Source organism: Adiantum capillus-veneris, chromosome 8 (genome assembly GCF_014529385.1).
Source record: "Adiantum capillus-veneris isolate H3 chromosome 8, ASM1452938v2, whole genome shotgun sequence".
In the NCBI taxonomy this organism is placed as follows: Eukaryota; Viridiplantae; Streptophyta; class Polypodiopsida; order Polypodiales; family Pteridaceae; genus Adiantum; species Adiantum capillus-veneris.
Window position 1 is genome coordinate 106,712,110 of NC_140938.1, and position 18,752 is coordinate 106,730,861.

At 44.5% G+C, this 18,752-nt stretch overlaps 1 protein-coding gene and 1 pseudogene across 2 annotated transcripts in view; both read right to left on the minus strand.

Moving 5' to 3' along the window:
* LOC147452705 (ferredoxin pseudogene) overlaps window positions 1-18,752 on the minus strand; it is an 80,476-nt pseudogene that overhangs the window by 9,804 nt on the left and 51,920 nt on the right. The gene's annotated exons all lie outside the window — the stretch shown is intronic.
* LOC147452706 (uncharacterized) lies at window positions 2,190-5,810 on the minus strand. Its single transcript, XM_086519292.1, has 4 exons — window positions 4,712-5,810; window positions 4,350-4,640; window positions 3,118-4,268; window positions 2,190-3,065 (listed from the first exon to the last, which is right to left on the minus strand). Exons 1-4 carry the CDS (start codon window positions 5,808-5,810, stop codon window positions 2,190-2,192), a joined length of 3,417 nt encoding a protein of 1,138 aa, XP_086375418.1.

The following is an 18,752-nucleotide window of genomic DNA, read 5'->3' on the forward strand; positions in this document are numbered from 1 at the left end:
AGGACATTGTTCATTCTCCATCTCTCATTGCTAATATGCAAGACAAGATTGAAAGGATTCAAGAGAAGGAGACTTTCTCAATCTCTTTTTCTCCACAGCATGACACACAGAATTTGCATGATTATGAGAAGCATGATGATTTGAATGATAAAGATTTACATGATGGTTTGGATGACAAAGATAAGCATGATGATTTGCATGATCAAGATGTGATCAGCATGATGGTTTGGATGACAAAGATAAGCATGATGATTTGCATGATCAAAATGTGATTTCTCACAAGCATGATGAGTTGCATGAAAAAGATGTGATAGTTCACAAGGATGATGTGTTAGTGGATGCTTTTTCTAGTGAAGCTAACCTCGTTGCAGATTCGATCAATCACGAAGAAGCGATCTTGGCTCTCGAGCCTCGGTCTCAAGAACCCTCACAGGAAGTATTATGTGTTCACATGATTGATACGCACGCATTGTTCGAATGTTTCATTCGTGATCGTTTCCTGTATTTTAGTCAGCATCGTTATATGATCCCTTTTCCTAGGCATGACATATTGTATGTTGAGTACGTTTCTCTCATGCATGAGCACGAATGTATGCGGATTGTTCATGAAAAGCTAAAAAGTATGCATTCAAGGAAGTCACATTCCATGTCTCTTCCTTGGCATGACACATTTGTAGAAAGAGCACATGAAAGAATGAGCACCAAGCGCAGGCATTTCCGTTGTGAATTGCCACAGTTGATTGCTCTAGATCAAAAGAGAAAGATTCGATCTCATTGTTTGCGTATGTGTTGTAAGGATTCTAGTCGCTAATCCTTAATTAAGTACTTAAACTCATGATTAAGACTTAAGAAACTGAAACTGAACTTAGAACAAGACTTAGAAGACTCTGTGTTTTATTGATTGAAAGTGTGATACAAGGGTTCCTTTTATAGGAATTGAATAGTCATCAGTGAAGAGGCATGTCTCTTTGTGAAGAGACATGACTTTAGGAGAAAAGACACATCCTTTCGGCGAAGAGCTGCAACCATTGGGTGAAGAGTCGCATCCGTATGGTGAAGGGGTGTGACCAATCGTCGAAGGAGTGTGGCTTTTGGCGAAGAGATATGTCTTTTGAGCGAAGGGGTGTGACCATTCGAGAACAGGAGTCCTCCTGGGTTAGTCACACTTCGCATCTGCATCTGTAATGAATCAAGAAGAGTGTAACAAGTCACAATCGTGACATTCCCTCCCATTTACATTAAAACCCCGTGTTTAGATGAAAGTCTTCCGCTTTTCAAAGAATTCTTGAAGAAGGTTTGGGTACTGCTGCATATCTTCATCCGTCTGCCAAGTTGAGTCTGACTCATCAAGATCCATCCACTTGACAAGAAATTCTGTTGTGATCTTTCGTCTTGTTTCTTTTTGTCTTACATCAAGAATCTTTTCTGGAACAAGAATTATGTGTTCATCTTCAATTTCTGGCACATAAGAAGATAAGTCTGGAATTGGCGAATCTCCTTGTATGTATTGTTTGAGCCAAGAAATGTGGAAAGTTGGATGAAGTTTTCCCCATGAGAGTGGAAGTTCCAACTTGTAACTGACAACTGAGTATTTCTTGATTATTTTGAAAGGTCCATAGAAGCGAGGGCGCAACTTTGGAAAGACCGATTTCACAGTTTTGTAGCGATGAGGTGCTACATATAATAAAACCAAATCTCCCTCTTGGAAATCTGCATGTCGTCTATGCTTATTGGCTTGTTTCTGGTATTTTTGTTGGACATGAACCATCTTGTCACGTACTTGAATAAGTACATCTTGCATTTCTTGAACCAACTGATCTGCTAGAGCTACTTTGTGTTGAAGAACAAAGTTTGTCGGTATAAGAGGAGTATGCCCATAAGCTGCTTGGAATGGAGTCATGCCAGTTACTGAATGGATAAGAGTTATTGTATGCGAACTCTACAAGTAGCAAATACTCTTCCCATGATCCCAATCGAATTTGTATGTAATGTCGAAGCATTTCTTCCAAAATTTGATTCACTCTTTCTGTCTGCCCATCAGTTTGAGGATGGTATGCTGAGCTGAATAACAAATTTGTACCAAGGGATTTGAAAAGGGATGTCCCAAAATGCCCTGTGAATTTTGGATCTCTGTCTGAAACAATAGACTTTGGTAATCCATGTAATCTGAAAATGTGTTGCACAAATAATTACGCAACGTCTGGTGCCGAGGCAGCTTTCTTGCAAGGAATAAAATGTGCCATCTTTGAAAACCGATCCACCACTACGAGAATCTGTGCATTGCCTTTTTGAGAACGAGGCAATGTAGTGATAAAATCCATGCTGACACTTTCCCATCTTTCTTGAGGTACGGGCAAAGGATGAAGTAACCCTTGAGGAAGTTGTTGAGAGGCCTTCATTGTTTGACAGGAATGACAAGCTTTGACAAACTTGATAACATCTTGCTGCATTTGTGGCCAAAAATATGTTGCAGATAACAATCTGTATGTCTTGTTGATGCCTGGATGAGCAACAAAAGGGACTTCATGATATTCTTGGATCAAAATTTTCCGCAATGGTGTATTGTGTGGAACACAAATGCGATCAATGTAATACAGCAAGTCATTGACAATGGTGTAAGCTGCAAACATATTCATCTCTGCAGGAGTCGGAGTAGAGGATTTAAGGGCTTGAAATGCATCCCCAAAATCTCGATCTGTCAAATACTCATGCTTGAAACAAGCAGGTATCTCCATCTGCACACCGGAAATGGCAAAGCTGATGGCTCGAGGAAGACGGCTTAAGGCATCTGCAACTGCATTTGCAAGGCCTGGCACGTATTGAATAATCATATGAAAATTTGCCAAGAACTCAACCCATCGTCCTTGACGAGGATTCATCACCGGTTGAGTAAAAATGTATGTCAATGATTGATGATCTGTCTGCACCACGAAATCTGCGCCAAGAAGATAATGTTTCCAAGTGCGGTAAGCATGAACAATGGCTAAAAATTCCTTGTCATAAACTGGGTATCTCATTTGTATGGCTGAAAATTTGCGGCTGTCAAAAGCAATGACATGCTCATTCTGCATAAGAACACCGGTGTCCAGAAGCACGATCTGACGCATCGGTCATGACCTGAAAAGGTTGAGTAGGATCTGCAATAGCCAAAACTGGAGTTGTCGTCAAGGCATGTTTAAGGGCTTTGAACGACTGTTCTGTTTCTTCAGTCCATTGAAGTTTATCCTGCTTGGTAAGCTCAATCAAAGGAGCTGCAATGTCGGACAATTTGTGGACCTTGGTATGATAGAAGTTTGCAAGTCCCAAAAAAGAGCGCACATCTGAAATGGTGAGCGGTAAAGGCCAATCCACTATGACCTGTATTTTCTTGGGATCGACTACAACTCCACTGGCAGAAATAATGTGACCAAGGTATTCCACCTGATTCTTGAAGAAATCACTTTTCTTCTTATTGATGTATAGCACATTGGTTCGCAAAACTTGGAAGACAAGCTTCAAATGTTCCTTGTGATCAGCCATCGTTCGACTGAAAACTAAAATGTCATCCAAATATACGATCACGAACTTGTCCAAGTATGGTCCGAATATTTCGTTCATCAGCGTCATGAAAGAGGCCGGGGCATTGGTTAACCCGAATGGTAATACCAGAAATTCATAGTGACTATACTTTGTGCGAAAAGCTGTCTTGTACTCATCACCAATGCGAATGCGAATTTGGTGACACCCTGATTTTCGATCAATTTTGGAGTAGATCTTTGCTCCCAGTAACTGATCAAATAACTCGTCAATGCGAGGCAGGGGAAACTTATTTTTGATCGTCAACTTATTCAAAGCACGATAGTCGATGCAAAGACGCATAGATCCATCCTTCTTTTTGACCATGGGGATCAAATCAATGGGATGATCCACAGGACGCCGAGGAGGCAAAGTTGTTGGTAGCTCGTCGGGAAACAAGTCCAAATGTGGTTGAAAGAAGGGTTGCTGCAAATAGGCAATATTTGAGGAGGATTTAACTTCTGCTTCTTCTACACCGGGTTTAACATCTCTTAACATGATTAAGGCAGTAGCACAATCACGTTTTCGAACCAGCCGTTTGACTTGTAAAGCAGAAACCAATATAATGGGTTTGGCACTAAAAAGACCACGAAGCTCTATTTCCTGTTGCTTGTGAAAGAGCCGAATTGAGTGATCTCTGAAACTGATTATTGGATCATACTGAAATAACCAAGATTGGCCAAGGATCAAGTCGTAATGTGACAAGGGCATAACTGAAAAACCAACCTGATCTTGGTAATCCTGTATCTAAAAATCCAGCTTTTCAATCCTTTTGTTGCACTCGAGGAAGGAACCATCAGCAAGTTCTACTTGGTAAGCTGCCTCACTAGGTTGAGTTTGAAGGCGCAATTTAGTAATCAAAGATGTGCTGACGAAATTAGTAGAACACTCACTGTCCACAAGAACGTTGATTGGCTGCTTGCTAACAAAGCCAAGGAGGCTGAGAACCTGATTCGAAAGATCCACTGGAGCAGTAACGTGATTCCGAGCATTCATCATTAAGGCACTTACAACCTTGGAAACTCGAACACAACGTGCTGCCTGTTTGCCTTTGTCTGGGACAGGAGGTTGGTTGTGGATAGGTTCTGCAATTGTGGTCTCCATGTGAGAATTCTGGCGAGGATTTGAAGGATTTGGCTTCTTGGGGCATTCATACCATCTGTGATCTCCATGACAAATTGTACATAATCCTGTACGGTTGGAGTTGGAGGTTGAAGGAGCTGATGAAGAGGATTGCTGTCCAGAGGACGTATTCGGCCGAAAATCACGACGACCGTTCCTTCTATGATTGGGATGATGGTTTCGTTGATTCTGATTATTTGCCGAAGAGGAGGCTCTGGAAGTGGCTGCTTGTCCAGAAGGTTGGGGTCGGAAAGAAGTTTGTCCAGCAGAGTATTGTCTCGAAGAGTGAGCTCCTGAGAAAGAACGCTGATTCTGACCACCTTGTCCTTGGTAATTACGTTGTGAAGAGCTTGCAGAATTGGAAACTCGATCACCAGGAAGGAAACTTCTGAGTGGGCGCCGATTGCAGCATCCAGTGTGGCAGGGTTAAATTTATGGACATCATCTCGCAGGGAAGGCTCAAGTCCGTCAACAAAACTGTGGAGTTTGTCGGACGGACTGAGAGTCTCTATCTCAAGAGTTAATTTCTGAAACTCTGAGATGTACGCGGCCAAGGAGCCAGTTTGGCTCAGGCAGCGGAGAGAAGACCGGGCGTGGAAATCGGCATTTGCAAGCTCAAAAGCCTTGCAAAGAACGCGCCGGAATTTGTCCCAAGTAACGGTGATTTTTCCATCTTTGATGCGGCGACGCCACCAAAGGAATGCAGTATCCTTTAGTAGAGAGCTAGCCAAAGCAACTTTCTTTCTTTCAATGAGACCAGTATTTGAAAAGTAGACCTCCATTTTGAAAAGCCAATGGTCCAGCATGCGCTTATCGCGGCGACCGTTGTATGGCTCGGGCAACTTCGCATCTATCTTCTTTTTTTGTGCTGTGTTTATTATCTTAAAAAGATATTTCAATTCAGGATTGTCTACCTCTGGTTCCGGAGCGTCGACTTGCTCAGGAACTGACTCTGCTACCGAAGAAACTGAATGGGTAGCTGGCTGCATCCTCGAAGAAGAAAAGGCCTGCAGGACATCCAAACGTGCGGTCATCGATGCAAGACCGGTGGAGAGGGCCTCCTGGAGGACGGACATCTGTTCTCTGAGGATGGCTATCGGATCGTCTGGTGCAACACTGCCTGTCTCTGACATTCTGACGGCTCAGAGGGAATATCTCGGAGAAGCTGGAGAGGTGTGGTTGCCGTAAAAAGGTGAAGCTGCTGCTGATACTGCGTCCCACTCCTCTAAGAAATCTGGTCCAAGATCCGAATCCTCGATATCTTCTACCTCGTCGATAGGAGGTGTGTCGTCCGGCGTCAAAGGCGTGTAGTCCGGAAGCTGTAACTCGCTCTGAACCCGAACTAAAGGCTGCTGGGAAATGATGTCGTTTACTAAATCCACGCGACACTCCGTCAAAGAATAGGCCAAGTGGGGGTACCGGCTCAGTATGTGCTCGTAGTGTGGCAAATGAAGAGGCTCGCATGTAACGATGATATGCCACACCACCCAGCCCTGTGAGCGCGAGGCATGCCGATGAGTGACATAAACCAGGTAATTTTGGGGCAACAGTGCTGGCTGTAATGCAGGTACAGGAGCAGGCTCGGGTGCCGGAATGAAGTCGGGAACCTGTCTTTCCTCTGGAACTGGAGACGGGGAATCCGAAATAAGAATGACTTCTGGTTCGAATGCGAGTTCCGGTTCGGGTATGGGTTCTGCTTCGGGGGTATCTGGTATAATTATCACTTCGGGAGCCGGAGGAGGATTTTCGGGCAATCTTTCTTCGGGTACCTCGTCTATGTACGAGAGAAAATTGACGGGAACGTCGAAGGCATCGTCGTCCATGACTCTGAACAAGCCCGCGTGCACGTCTGTTGATGGCCAAAATTGGTGGCGCTGGAAGTTAGCAGAAGAGGGTGCGCTGAATTTTTCTCACGATGGCGCTGTTTTGCCATTGCGCTGGCTGCCGCTGGCCTCTTGGTTTTTTTTTTTGTTTAATTTTTCCACAAAGGGGTGCCCACTTAAAATTAAGTTGGGCGGCCGACCAAAATCTTTTAAAGTAAAAGGGTGGCCTTGTTTTTTTTAAAAAAAATCCAACCCTGGCTTTTTTTATGTGAAACGCTGCGCTGCTGGCTTTTTAAAACCCACGCTACTGCCTCTTGGAAAAACAGCCAGCGCTGCCATGTTTGGGCTGCTGTGAGCGAGTTGCCGGGTGAAGGGGCGGCCTAGATGCATGGGCTCGCGGCTGATGCGCAAGGGAGATCCACGCGAAGCGTCACCTATTGTTGGAGAGACTTACTCCAGAAGTGCAACTGGTATGCCGCAACACCCACGCTTTCTGCCATCTTCTGCTTAGCTTTATGTATGTGTTTGAGAAAAAAATTACCTCATGGCCATCTTTCTTCTGCTTCCATACAACTCCGGGAAGGGGGAGAGTAGCGGTGAGGGTGAGAGGCTCACAACCTTCGGGTCCCGGGAAAAATTTGCTCTAATACCACTGTAAGGATTCTAGTCACTAATCCTTAATTAAGTACTTAAACTCATGATTAAGACTTAAGAAACTGAAACTGAACTTAGAACAAGACTTAGAAGACTTTGTGTTTTATTGATTGAAAGTGTGATACAAGGGTTCCTTTTATAGGAATTGAATAGTCATCAGTGAAGAGGCATGTCTCTTTGTGAAGAGACATGACTTTAGGCGAAAAGACACATCCTTTCGGCGAAGAGCTGCAACCATTGGGTGAAGAGTCGCATCCGTATGGTGAAGAGGTGTGACCAGTCGTCGAAGGAGTGTGGCTTTTGGCGAAGAGGTATGTCTTTTGGGCGAAGGGGTGTGACCATTCGAGAACAGGAGTCCTCCTGGGTCAGTCACACTTCGCATCTGCATCTGTAATGAATCAAGAAGAGTGTAACAAGTCACAATCGTGACATGTGTGGTGGACCGTTTGGCACTCCGTCTATTTGTTCATCCACATTGCATGCACAGTCTTTGAGGAAGACAAGATTTTTTCCCTTCACTTTACATGGAATGGGTATGTTCATGGTTTTGTGTTGGAAATGGTTTCAAGAATTTTCAGCCATGGAGATTCTTGAAGACGAAAGAAGCAGGTCTCTAGACGAAGTTGAAGCAAGGAAGGAGCCACTGAAAACTTTTTGTCGCTTTCGGCACGGCCCAAAGAAGCAAGCGTTGCAGACCTTTATGAAGTTCAAGTACCGCACGACCCACACATCAGAGTGGGCTGGCGAAGAGTCCCTTCCAGGATTCCCGATGCTGTTGGCGATCTCCCTCGACGCCATATAGTTCGGTACCAGTACCTCACTTTGAATAGGAGGGGATGTCACGTGACACATCCAACCCTATGTATCCGTGGACAAGCTACAGCATGATCAGGGTTCAGTCAGTCCAGTCAATCTAGATTTAGCAGTGATCTGGCACTTTTGTGAGTCTATTAGTAGACCGTGCATGCCCAGTCACTTAGCATAGATGCATATCCTCTGGTTGCACACAACATGATCATCAGTATTCCCTTCAGAATCCATTAGATTCAGTCAGGGGAATTTTCCAGTGCATTTAGCCTATTTTCCCTATTTTTGGTATTTTTCACTTATTATTTTTAAGTGACTTTCCAACAAAAGTAGGTAGGGCAATTTTGCTAAGAAAATATATAAGCAAACCCAAGTTAGCACTTTCTGGCAGAAGAGGGAACAGGAGCACATGCTCAACAGGCACCTTCTCAGCAGAACCCCAGCAGTACCCCCTAGCGTTTTTGGTCTCCATCACCATCTCCCCCTAGCCCTTGGCAATTTCAGCCCAGATCCTCGCCAACAGACTCCCTAGCCTGGCGTTTTGCATTAACGCTACCAACAGTACCAGATTTACCTAGCATTTTTGCTAATGCTACCCTATGCTGCCGGCGTTTTCTTTTTCAGCCTGATTTGAAGCCTCTGCCAGCAGCATTTTCAGCATTCCCCACATTAGCAGATTCAGCCCTCGAAGCATTGCAGAAGAACCCCATTTTCAGCCCTCGAAACGCAGCCAAAACAGTCATTTTCAGCCACCCAAAACAGCCCAAAGATTAGCAGAAATTCAGCAGATAGAAGACCACAGATTTCAGCCCTAAAGTCGTCGTCGTCATCACCGTCGTCGTCATCGGCATAGTCCCAAGTTGCATCAATCCATTGCATCCGCATTGTACCACTTTGTGCAATCATAAGTAGACCACTCTCGACGACGAGAGTAGGGCCTCGTCGAGAGTGGGGCCTTCGGAGGAGGGTTTTACAACGTCTCTGGTGTCGTATCTCTCTTCTCTCTCTATCTCTCAGTCTCATACACTTGCACGCACAGTGTCCATTCACTTTGTTTGTGATCATAGCACTTTCCATTAAGAACGGAAGGCTCTCCCTTCCCTAAGAACTAAAAGGAACCTTGAGCACAGTTTGGAGCACTCATCTTGAGCAAAGCGCAAACAATCATTCCGTTGCACCTAACAGGTAGGCTGCCTTATCCTCCCAAGCTGATAGCCCCAGAACCTGGCATATTTTCAAAGTTGCAGTCTACCTCAATTTTGTTGATGAAACCTTTGAAGTCAATATAATTTATCCTTGGTCTAACTTAAAGCTGTATTCCTCCGACACCTTAGAGAACATTTTATCACAAAAGTGATGGCATGGCACATGATCGGCCAGCATATCATCAATGCTATAATAGTCACAAACAATAATAGGAGCAACGCCATACTTAAGAATGTAAGATTCATTTAGCGAAACGTGGCATCCCATAATTTGTGGCAGATTTATGCATGCTGATGTGGCACTTTCAACCAGCAATTTTTTTCAGTGTGAAAAGCATATGTTGGGCGTCCTATTTTTCAGAGGTTGCTTTTGGGTTAGCACCAGCTTTTTGTATTAGATGCTTCGCTGGAAACTGCAAATGGGCACTTGTGCGAAGCGATTTGCGAAGGATCCGAACTGTGCAAAGTATCCAAACCAACCAAGTATGGAGTTCTATGATATGTGGCAGAAGACCACCAATCCGCCCCTTAAATCAGTAATGAAAGTCCAAGCAAAACCGAAGTCTGACACAAGAAGCGCTCTCTTTTGATGGAAGAGGACATTGAACTTACTATAGAGCGGAAAATAAATGATTTAATGAAGCATTGGAAACACTCAAAGTATGTGTCTTTCCCTAGCTATTAGGGCTGACAGTCTACTTCTGACCAACTTGCGGAGGAGTATAGGAAGAAACACCACCAACATATTCACTTTGAAGATGACCCAAGTCGTCCTTCTTCTCCCTTTTCAAGCGGGGAAGACAAGAGTCGAGGAAGCGGAAACATCGAACGAATCCAGAAAGAGCCATAAAAGCTATCATCATTTGTCAGGTGCAGCGGAATTGATATAGTGACAAGATTTGGACTTTACACTTCCACAAATCTGTACTTCTTTCCTTGCTTTCATGTATACCACTTAGCACAAATGATGGTTCGCTTTAGAGAGAGAATGAGAGAGGTAGAGATGTGTAGAGAGAGAGAGAGAGAAGAGGAGAATGACACCCGATGGGGGTCCCAACCAACCCTCTCAAGGGCCCCCCAAATAACATTTGTCAAAACGTTTGTACAATCCATTTATGCAAGAGGGTTTCAACACTTGAAAACCTAATCTAATGGACTCGTCCAGACATTCAAGTCCTACGAACAGGCTCACAAAATTGTTGGTACTAATCTTCCTAGGATTCTAGACACTCCTATCTAGGGATATGTAATTGGCTCTGGAAGTCGATGAAGTACGTCCACGTGGCACACAAAGCCATGTGTACGTGACATTCCCTCTTGCTTAAGGTGAGGTATTGGTACCGAACTCCATGCAAGCCATACGATGGTCTCGAATGAATGGCCTTCTAGATGATATTCTCCAAGGCGACTACTTTTGAGAGAGAGAGAGAGAGAGAGAGAGAGGCTCCCTCGAGTGATGTGGAAATGTCCAAAACGACAAGGATAGCGATCATATAACTACTCGCAACACTGGATTGCCTCTTGGGTCAACGATTCCCTTGTTGGTTACCGAGTAGGCTTTGCTGTCCCAACTTGGATGGTGTGAACCAAACTGCAAACGGGATAGATGCTCGTAGAGCGAATAGCTGAATATGCGAACGCTGATGCCCACGAACATTACGGCCAGTCTATGTTGCCCCTACGCGATGTTGGGCAAAAGAAAAAGTGGGACACCTCTATAGCTTTATAGCCCAAGAGCATTCAAACTTCAACCTCAACACCAAAAAGGATACCAAAACCACTCTTAGTAAATCCCAACCAAAAGGCCTAAACTCCCTTGGGAATTTACAAGCACACGCCCACAAAGGACCATAGCACACAGGAGCAAACCCCCGTCAGAGCACGGATTTACATCACACGCCGACCAATGCATATGAAGACAAGGGCCTCCCCTTTCACAATTGAACATCACAAACCCACAGTTTCAACATCAACTCCACAATTCAAAGATACATGCCCTCCCAATCTGTCTGCACACAATTTGCCACTAAGCTGTCATAGCCATAACCTTGCAGAAAACTAATCGTAACTTGAAGAGCACAACTCCAATTGGGGCACTTTAAAGCTTGGAAAAAGCTTGAAAAATGACTGACAAGAAAGCTGAAGATGATCAAAATTGATTCTACACATCTCTATGTGCAAAATTGACGCGAGCAGAGAGATGTCCCAGTACGACTACACGTAGAGAAGGAAAGGCGAGGGCAAAACACTACATCCAAAAGCATCAAGGAGGCACAACGAGCTAAAACCTGCAAATTTCTGAACTTTGGCTGAACTTTTTTAAGTTTTTATATGAGTTAAAGTTATATACAAGTCTCACTTCAAAAAACTCACTTACGCGCACTTATAGTAACTCGACATGTGGCGCTACCTTAGCGACTTGCCCAGCATGTACAAACTCACAAAAAGAAAGCCCACACACCCTTTTGACATTGGACGCCATGTCCATATTCACAAATTTACAAAAGAAACGGGGTGTTCAAAATGCACGCACCAGCGGGAAGATTGGCGAGAGCAGCGCCAAACGGGAGATGAAGATGGATATATCCTTTCGAATGCCCACGAAGCATGGCAAGTCCTCAGTATGATGTCTCATGAAACCGCCAAATAACTCCTCCAAGGATAGAGGCTTCTCTTGGGGCTTTGACTAGATTGTCGTATGATGGAAGCTCTAGATGAATCCTTGTCTCTGCAATGGACGTGGCTGCGAATGTAGGCTCACGATGCCTGCAATCTCCCGCGGTAGTTGCCTCAAACTGGAACCTTTTGGCTCCGGATTAATGGTCATCGATTGCTAAGAAGATGCAAATGGAGTGGACCTGATGTGCCGCCAAAGATGTGTACAGATCGATAACAGCGCAATGAAATTCTCCAAGAAGATGGAAGAGATGGTTGTTCAAACAATGCAAAGACTCCAAAGCTAATAGGCTGATCTGGATAGCATCTTCCTTTGTCATCCTCATACTCGCAATTAACATCTTCATGTTTCCAATGCATGTCTTCAATGAAGCGATGTGTCATGTCAAAGCATTTATGACTGCAAATATCCATGCTAGAATTTCTTTATGTCGAGGTGGTTGAGTGTGCACACCAAGTCAACTACCCTCTCGTAGACGCACCACAATTGTAACCCCCAGTATACAGTTTTTGCATTTCCTACACTCAAGGCGCACAGTCCTACGCGCAGTGGTAGCTCTTGTAGTTCCCTATGAGAGAGAACCACTACAACACACACTCAAACACTAGAGAGAAAAAAATTCATAAATTAGCAGATTACTGCAAAATCACAAAGCTCTATACCAATGTCAGGTGCAGAGGAATTGAAATGGTGACAAGATCCAGACTTTACACTTCTAAAAATCTTTACTTCTTTCCTTGCTTTGATGTGTGCTACTTAGCACGAATGATGGTAGAGATGTGTAGAGAAGGGGGGGGAGGGGAGGTTGTGCGGTGTAACGGACTTGAGTACCCAAGTTAGAAATCTGGCACGACACACGAGAGAATCACTTGAAATACTTCACAACTCTATCACGCTTTAAAATTAGAGTCGACACAGCCCGGCGTAGTTCCGTGCCCGTAGTATTGGCCCCGAGATTTGGCGTCCCTTTCGGTATTTCTTTTTATATTAATGCTTGAGCAAAGTACAATAGCCATGGGACCTCTGCTCTCAGACTCCACGTCCAAGTGCTCTAAAAGAGTGAGGCTCCAAAGGGTTTATTTATTCTTACAAGGGATGCCCCAAACGCAGAGCCCCAAAAGCTTCTAAAACTCGAAAATTCCGCTTTTTACGCTGACAAGCTGACGTGGCAGAACTGTACAAATTCTTCGCATTTACGATGGCTGATTGTAAGGTGCAGCAGAAGTGAATGTTGAACTTTGCTCAAGATGAGTGCTCTGAATTGTGCTCAAAGTTCCTTTTTCTTAGGGAAGGGAGAGCCTTCTGTTCTTTAATGAGAGAGTGCAATGGACACAAACAAAGTGAATGGACACTATGCGTGAAGGTGCATGAGACTGAGAGATAGAGAATACGACACCGGAGATGTTGTCAAACCCTCCTCCGAAGGCCCCACTCTCTATGGCGAGAGCGGTCTACTATTGATTGCACAAATCTCTACAATGCTTGGACTTGCCGACGATGTCGACGACGATGAGGACGATGACGAGAGGGGCTGAAATCTGAAAACGCTAATGGCTGAAATCTGCAAATCTTTATCTGCTGAATTCTGACTCTATGTCGGTGACGATGTCGATGACGACGACGCGCTGAAAACGCAGATGCTGAAATATGCGTTTTCCGGGCTGAAACTGCAAACTTCACAGGACCTGACCGCGCGGCGAGGATCTGCTGCAGGAAGGTGAGATCTACGAGGTTCGGGGTTTCTACTGCCGGTACTGACTACTGAAAACTGAAAACGCTAGTGTTCTTGATGGTCTTGTTGCGAAGATCTGCAAAAACGTTGAGGATCAGGCTGATGCAAAAACGCTGGGCTGAATCTGTATTCTGCTCCAAAAACACTAGGCTGAATCCTGTTCTGCGAGGGAATCTGCTAACGCTAGAGGATCTGTTGGTCTTGCTGTCGCCAAGAATCTGCAATTGCAAAAACGCTGGCTGATCTGATGCAAAACGCTAGGTTCTCAGATGGCTGAAAACGCTAGGTCTACTGTGGGTGTTCGTCTTGCTGAGAAGTTGCCTGTTGAGCAAGGTGCTCTTGCTGCCTCTTCTGCCAGAAAGTGCTAGCGCTAGGTTTTCTTATATACAAACTTGGCAAAATTTCCCTACCGACTTTCCAACAAAAGTCACTTAAAAATAATAAGTGAAAAATGTAAAAATAGGGAAAATAGGTCTATGCACTGTAAAAATGCTCCTGATGGGTTTTGATGGAAATCTGATGATCATGTTGTGTGCAACCAGAGGCTATGCATCTAATCTAAGGGTCTGGGCATGCACGGTCTGCGAACAGACTCACAAAAGTGCCAGAACACTTTCTACGCTACGCTAACTGAATTGAACTGTACCTGTAACAAACTTGGACACTCCAAGTCAAGAATCAACCGCGACAGCACCAAATAACCACTTCAAAACAATTCACAGATCACAATAGATTTGCACTGGCCGGCGGAGTTCCGTGCCTAGAGATATTGGCCCCAAAGACTGGCGCCCCTTTCGGTATTTCTTTTTGTATTAATCAATCATCAAAGTACAAGAGAGCGGTTAGGGTTTCACTCTCAGACTCTGCGTCCAGATGCTCTGAGAAGTGAGGCCCTCACCACTAATTTAAAGGTTACAAGGGATGCCCAAAAGCAGAGCCCCAAAAGCTTTTAAAATCAAAAGCATCAGTTCTCTCTCTCTCTTAGAGAGTCTTTTCTCTTTTTTTTTAATAAAAAAAAAGCAAAAGCAAAATTCGCGTCGCTCATCATTTTCCAAAAAAAAAAAAAAAAAAAATTATTTTTTTTTAATAATCCGCCTCCGCGATTTCCGGAATTTAGGGTTTTTGGCAAAAATTAGGGTTTGCAGGAATTTTAGGGTTTCTGGCAGAAATTAGGGTTTCTGCTGTCCGCCACGTCATCACTTTGTGACATACCCCCCTCTTGAAAGCATTGTAATCGACCGCGATTACGCCTGCAAAACCGACAAAAGCCATAAACCGTCTTAGCAGACACTGACTGTTAGTACCTACGTACTAGGAACACACATCTAGCACATGTACAAAATCGACAGTCACATCACACGACATCACAGGACATCACCAGACATCACAGGACATCACATGACATTCAACATTCATTCGGATCTTAGACCATGATTTATCGGCAATGTGGCTAGCAATCACATCTAGGTCCAATCGGGACCTCATCGATGTCCGATTGACTAACCCCTATTGCAACCATGTCTATTCGAGATCAATCAGACCAAAATGCTGCAGTCATTTCGGCTATCAGTTCCTGCACTCACAAGAAGTCAAGAACAAATCAGTATCATAATCAGGAATTCCATTTCATAAAGTCATCCAGCAGAATACTGTCAGCTCTCAGTATCCCTGAAGCTCAAAGAGACATCAGTGACTTTAGTATCAAAATCGAGGCATCTGTTGACAAAGGAGTGGAGTGACTCCCCTCTTGTGCATCCCACTGCACCAGATCTTCGGCCAAGCTGAGTTTCTGGGTTCCGTTTGGAGTAGACTACGCTAAACCAAAACATCGAGGTAAAGTTTCACAATCCGAGGAGTATCTCCTAGGTCCTCCTCCTCCATCCACTTCGCATCAAATGCAGGAAAGTTCTTGAACTTAACCAAGAACCGCCTTCGGACTTTACCCTTCTTCGTATCATTATGTGCCAAAATTTGTTCAGGAACAAGGATCTCCTCGTTTTCTTCCACTTTGGGTTGCTCATCAGGCTCCCCATCATCAGGCACATCACCCTTAACAGGTTTCAAGAGACTCACATGCAATGCATTGTGAATCCTCCAAGTATCTGGCAGTTTCAGTCGGAAGGAGACTTCATTTATCTTTTCAGTAATCTGGAAAGGGCCGTAGTATCGCATACTAAGCTTTGGAAAAAGCCTCTCCTTTCCCTTGTTCTTTCGTAGGCGTGCCTTCTCAAAACGTAAGAGCACCCAATCATCCTCCTTCAGTTTCCAGTCGCGACGATGGCGATCCGCTGCCTTTTTCTGTCGTTCTTGAGACTTCTGTGAAGTCTCGTGAACCTCGGCAAAAGCCGTATCCAAATCTCGCGAATATTCATCCGCTTCAAATTTCTAATCTTTCGTGCTCAGGAAGGATGGAACCTTCGCAGCAGTTTCAACAATCTCTCATGGCGTCTTCCCCGTCGAAGAGTGTATCGTGTTATTGTAGGCAAATTCCACCAAAGGTAAGTTCTTTTCCCATTGAGTCTTCTGATGCGAGATACAAGACTTCAATAAATCTAAAATCACTGAATTGGCAATCTCAAATTGCCCGTCAGTCTGCAAGTGGAACGATGACGAGAACTGCAACCGCGTCCCAATGTTCTCCCAAATTGCCTTCCAAAACAAACTCATAAATCTGGGGTCTCTGTCGGAGACAATCGTCTCAGGCGTGCCATGTAATCGGAAAATCATCGTGATCATTCTGTATTCTCGGGAGATAAAAAAAAATGAAATCCATTTCAATATTTTCCCAGGGGCGGGTGGGTGGGTATGGGTAAAGGCTGTAACAATCCCTGTGCCTTATGCCTGTCAAACTTGACCTTCTAGCATACCAAGCAACTGCGCACAAACTCTTTCACATCCTTCTTCAGTCTCCGCCAAAAGAAATCTCTCTCTACCCCTTTCATGGTGGTAGCAATGCTGCGGTGACCCGTAAAAGGTGGACAGTGGCAATCAGTCATAACCTTTTCCCTCAACGGCTGTGTAACGCACAACATAGTCTTTTTCATCAAGTAGCCTTCTCGAAGGGAGTATCCAGCTACTGTCTCCCCATCCCGTATCCGTGTGAAAATATCTGCAAAATCTGTATCTATGGCACACTGATCGACCATATCCTCGAAGCTCCTATGATGTATCGCGGAAATAGCCAGAACCAACGGTTTCCGAGACAAAGCATCTGCCACCACATTCTTCTGTCCCTGCACATGGACAATCTGGAAGTGGAACTGTGACAAGATGTTCACCCACCGCATCTGCTTTTCCGAAAGCTGCTTCTGTGACAAGAAGTAGCGCAAACTCTGATGGTCTGTAAAGACAATAAAATCCGCTCCGAGTAGGTAATGCCGCCACTGAGTAACAGCATGGATAACCGCCAAAAGCTCTTTCTCATAAATCTGTGCTGTCATCTCCGGCCTAGAGAACAAACGGCTCTCGTAAGCTATGACATGGCCTTCTTGCATCAAGGCTGCACCCAGACTACGACCACAAGCATCACAATATACTTCGAATGACTTCTGCAAGTCCGGCAAAGTCAAAATAGGTCCCGTAGTCAATTTCTCTTTCAATGTCTGAAAGGCAGTCACCTCTGTGGGTCCCCACGAAAAAGGTACTCCTTTCTGTGTCAAGATATGCAAAGGGGAAGCAACCTCTGCAAACTTTCGTATGAACCGCCTGTAGTATGAACATAGTCCCAAGAAGCTTCTAACTTCATGGACATTCCTCAAATCGGGCCAATCACGGATAGTCTCTATCTTGGCCGGGTCCATTTGCACTCCTGTTGTGTTGCTGACACAATGTGTCCCAAAAAGTGTATCCATGGTAGGAAAAAATTCACTTTTCTTTGCATTAATCACTAGCGTGTGATCTCGTAATGCCTAAAAGACTTGAAGCAGATGATCTCTGTGTTCTGCCTCATTCTTCGAGAAAACAATGATGTCGTCAAAGAAAGTGCCAACAAATAGCCTGTACTCTCGAAAAATCCTGTCCATCATCCGGTTAAATGTCGCAGGAGCATTGGTTAAGCCAAAAGGCATCACCAAAAACTCAAATAACCCAAAAGTCGTCCGAAAAGCTGTCTTGTAGACATCTCCTGGCGCTATCCTGATCTGATGATATCCACTCTTCAAGTCAATCCTGCTAAAGCACGAGGATCCCTGTAACCTGTCGAGTATATCATCGATCCTAGGAATCGGAAATCTGTTCTTGATGGTGATTTCGTTGAGAGTGCTATAATCGATGCACATTCTCCAAGATCTGTCTTTCTTCAAAATCAACAACACTGGAGAGCAATACGGTGAAGTACTAAGCTGGACAAGACCCTTTTCCAAGAGGTCTTTCACTGAGTTCATAATCTTTTCATTCTGTACTCGGCTCACACAATAAGGTGGCCGATTCGGTGGTGTGCTTCCAGATATCAGATCAATGGTATGATCTTCAGGCCCTCTCAAAAGCAATCGGCATGAGCGTGGAGAAAAAAAATCTTGGCGTTCTTTTCTTCAGGTCAAAACATATTCAACTTTTATCCATGGTTCAGTTCTCCCAAAAGAATGAGTAAGAAAACTGAAGTTCATCAAGTACAATCTCTAAGCCCTTCATTTATCAAAGTCGCTTTCTCGGCCCGGTAGTCAACCACGGCGTAGTTCTTGTGGTACCAAGGGATCCCGAGTAGAACGTCACTCACGTGCCCTGAACACCCCTGTCATTGCAAATGAAGTTTGCCAATGCTCGGTGTAATGGCAACATCCCATCCGGGTGCCAGTCGAACTACCTCCGCCAGTGGCGTCAGTCTGTCGGGCGCAGTTCCAAATCGAGCCGCCAATTCCAAGTGAAAAGAAGTTGGCCTTGGCTCCTTCAAAAGAGCTTCTTGATCCTTCACTTTGCCCCAAAAAAAAACGGCAAAGTTTGTACTTTCATTCATTTGATTCGGTGCAAGTCCCACGCCATGTGGTACCAGTTCTGCTTTTCTATCTGCCTTTTCTGCCACATTCCTCAGCTGCTCTCGAACTCTCAGACCTGTCGTCGTCTTTATCATTCTGTTCTTTCTGTGCCTTATCAGGGCACTTTGCGGAAATATGTCCATGTTTCCCGCATCCAAAGCACTTCCCCTCTCTGATGAAGCGAGCTCTCTCCTCAGGAGTAAGCTT

Coding starts and splice junctions, on each gene's coding strand:
- LOC147452706 (XM_086519292.1), bottom strand. CDS start 5,810: ATGTCAGAGACAGGCAGTGTTGCACCAGACGATCCGATAGCCATCCTC. Junction 4,269..4,349: donor CCAAGTAGAACTTGCTGATG/GTTCCTTCCTCG, acceptor TTGGTTTTTCAG/TTATGCCCTTGTCACATTAC. Junction 3,066..3,117: donor ATCCTACTCAACCTTTTCAG/GTCATGACCGAT, acceptor GTTCTTATGCAG/AATGAGCATGTCATTGCTTT.